The sequence below is a fragment of the Ascaphus truei genome, chromosome 23 (assembly GCF_040206685.1).
Source record: "Ascaphus truei isolate aAscTru1 chromosome 23, aAscTru1.hap1, whole genome shotgun sequence".
Lineage (NCBI taxonomy): Eukaryota > Metazoa > Chordata > Amphibia > Anura > Ascaphidae > Ascaphus > Ascaphus truei.
The window spans coordinates 775,109-778,051 of NC_134505.1; the positions used below are offsets into that span (position 1 = coordinate 775,109).

At 59.6% G+C, this 2,943-nt stretch overlaps 1 protein-coding gene across 1 annotated transcript in view; it reads left to right on the forward strand.

The window, feature by feature from the left end:
* Positions 1 to 2,943, forward strand: part of LOC142473028 (large ribosomal subunit protein uL14) — a 4,667-nt gene extending 1,724 nt beyond the window's left edge. The window contains exons 2-5 of the mRNA XM_075580178.1: positions 160 to 243; positions 956 to 1,084; positions 1,543 to 1,656; positions 2,807 to 2,943. Of these exons, the coding sequence (XP_075436293.1) occupies positions 160 to 243; positions 956 to 1,084; positions 1,543 to 1,656; positions 2,807 to 2,889 (410 nt within the window). The 3' untranslated portion in view covers positions 2,890 to 2,943. The remainder of the gene's footprint in view (positions 1 to 159; positions 244 to 955; positions 1,085 to 1,542; positions 1,657 to 2,806) is intronic.

Here is a 2,943-nt window from a genome sequence, read left to right on the forward strand (position 1 = left end):
GTATTATAATGGCGCAGTGAGTGTACTACCTATAAATATAACGCATGGTCTGTCTGTAGTGCTGCGTATTCCCTTATAGGTGTGTGTGTCTCTATACTGTAAGCCTGGTACCCCTGTGCTCACGCTGACCCCCCCCCCCTCTCTCTCTCTCACCCTCAGGACGTGGAGGTTCGTCTGGTGCGAAGTTTCGCATCTCTCTCGGTCTCCCCGTGGGAGCCGTTATAAACTGTGCGGATAACACGGGTACGTACCTGGGGGTGCTGCGGCACCCCCTAATATACCGCACTTTCATAGCACACGTATCACTGCTGTGCAGCCATGCCTGGGGTGGGGGCGGCATGTTTCTGAGTCTGGTTTCAGCATGTGGGGGGCAGCCTAATTTCTCCCGGTGTTCACTTCTATACCCGCGTCTGTCCCCCCCCCCCTTCTAAAAAGCACTTTCTGGGTCTGTGCCCGTGGCCCTGTGAGTTGTCGTGGAAGGGGACAGAAACTGCGCTGCGTTTGGGTGAGGCGGCGTCTGCGCGTGGCGTTAAACCTCAATCCGTGGCGGCACAGGCCTTCTCCGTGGTCCGAATTCTGCGCGGGTCCTTTGTCCCTGCCACGTGTTTAGTTATGCCGTCCCACGTAATAATCTCCGTGAGACAGCCCCGTGGCGGGAGAAGAGCTCCATCCAGGACTGCGGGGGGCGCCCGTAGGGTGCACAGGAACCACGCAGAATTGCATGTAGCGCGCATGCACACGACACTTTAATAGCACACGCAGATCACCGATGTGCAGCCATGTCAGGGGTGGCATGGCATGTTGCCGCGGTTTGTTTCCAGCCATCGTGCACATTTGGGGACAGGCGCCTGTCTTCACCGGTATTTAAACTATTTCTTCGCCGGTTAAAGCGCGTGCGTAGGATAATAACGCCCGGGGAGCGGTCGGCGAGTCTAATCATCCGACTTTGTGCCAGGCGCCAAGAACCTGTACATCATCTCCGTGAAGGGCATCAAGGGTCGTCTGAACCGGCTGCCAGCGGCCGGCGTGGGGGACATGGTGATGGCCACGGTGAAGAAAGGCAAGCCTGAACTCAGGAAGAAGGGTGAGTGTGACCGGCGCAGAGGCGCGAGGCGGGGGGGAGGGGTGAGTGTGACCGGTGCAGAGGCGCGAGGCGGGGGGGAGGGGTGGTTTGTGTGGGACGGGACGCCCGCCTAATTACCAGCACGGGGGAAAGCGTTTAACTTATTTACCCCATCACATAATTGCTTTTGCCCGTCTCCTTTATTGATCTATTGAGTCGGACTATGACTTTACCCCTCCCCCCCCCCCCCCCCCTTCTAAAAAGCACTTTCTGGGTCTGTGCCCGTGGCCCTGTGAGTTGTCGTGGAAGGGGAGAGAAACTGCGCTGCGCTTGGGTGAGGCGGCGTCTGCGCGTGACGTTAAACCTCAATCCGTGGCGGCACAGGCCCTGCAGCGCTTCTCCCCGAACGTCCCCGGTCCCAGTTACTGCGCGGTCCGTTAACTCTCTCTCTCCGCGCGTCTTCTGGTTTCCTCCCGCAGTGCATCCGGCGGTGGTGATACGGCAGCGGAAATCGTACCGGAGAAAAGACGGGGTGTTCCTGTATTTCGAAGATAACGCGGGGGTGATAGTGAACGTCAAAGGGGAGATGAAAGGTGCGTGAGGGGCGCCCCGTCCGTTACTCCCGATGCCCCGTCCGTTACTCCCGATGTCCCTTCTTTCTGCGCTGCCCGAGGCGGTTACTGGGGGGGTGTGAAGCGACAGGGCAGACATCTTTGTTGAGGGGCAAATGCAGGTATTTGGGGCCTTGTTAAGGCTTAACGGCGGGAACGTGTGCAATATATATGCCACAGAGACTGCTGCGCAGTGCCCCGGCAGCTGGAGACGGTCCGCCGCGGAATATAACGGCGTTTGCGCCCCGGGATCCCTCTTCTGTAAAGCACTCGCCGTGTCTGCCCCGTGGCGCGGGGAGCTGTCGTGGAAGAGGAGAGGAACACGTTGCTTTTGGGTGAAGCGGCGGCTGCCATGTGCTGTGCGACTTCAATCGGTGACGTGACAGCGCGCCCGCGTCCGGCAACCCCAATATTGGGGCGGAGCCCCCGGGAATAACGTGGACCCCCCCCCCCCCCCCCCCCCTGAGAAAACGGTGTTAGACGCTGGATTTAATTAGGTTATCACATGTTACTCGGCATAAGCTGCGGGGAGATCGTTGTCTGAATAAACGCGCGGCGTGAGCGCGGATATTTACCGCCCCGAGGGATTGTTAAAGGGTTACTCCGTTCTTAGAGCTGGTGCGGTATCTTTGTGGGAAGCGAGGGGTCTCCGTAGCGTGAACTGCGTTAATTTCAGCGCCACAGACCCCCCCCCCCCTGTTCTCCAGCGATAGTTGCCCCCTGAGAAGCGCTGGCAGCAACATCCCCCCCATCTGGGGAAACAAAATGGCGGTGTATATCTCCCGCGGCACACTAGGCTTCCTATTGGACACTGCTAACGGAGATGACACAATCAGGACCTCGCCTCCCGGCGGCTTCTCTGGCAAGTATCTAGGGGAGCAGGGGGCCCCCCTGGGAGTGACATTACCATGGCGTTGCTCTCGGGGACCCCCCACTCCCTGAGATACCTGCCGCGGACGCCCGCGCCGGTTACTTCCTGGCTGCTGAATCTCCCGTGCTGTGGTAGATTTGATCCCCAAACTCGCGCCGCATAAGCCACGGCGCGGTCTCCCCTGCGAGTAACGGAGAACACCCCTCCCCCCCGTCTGGGCAGCGCCCCTGAACTCTGCCCCCGATTGTGCTTCTCCCGCAGGTTCGGCGATCACGGGGCCGGTGGCGAAGGAGTGCGCTGACTTGTGGCCCCGGATAGCGTCCAACGCGGGAAGCATCGCCTAAACGTCGCCCAGCACGCCCTCCCCCGTCTGTAAAATAAAATGTGGTTGTACCAAA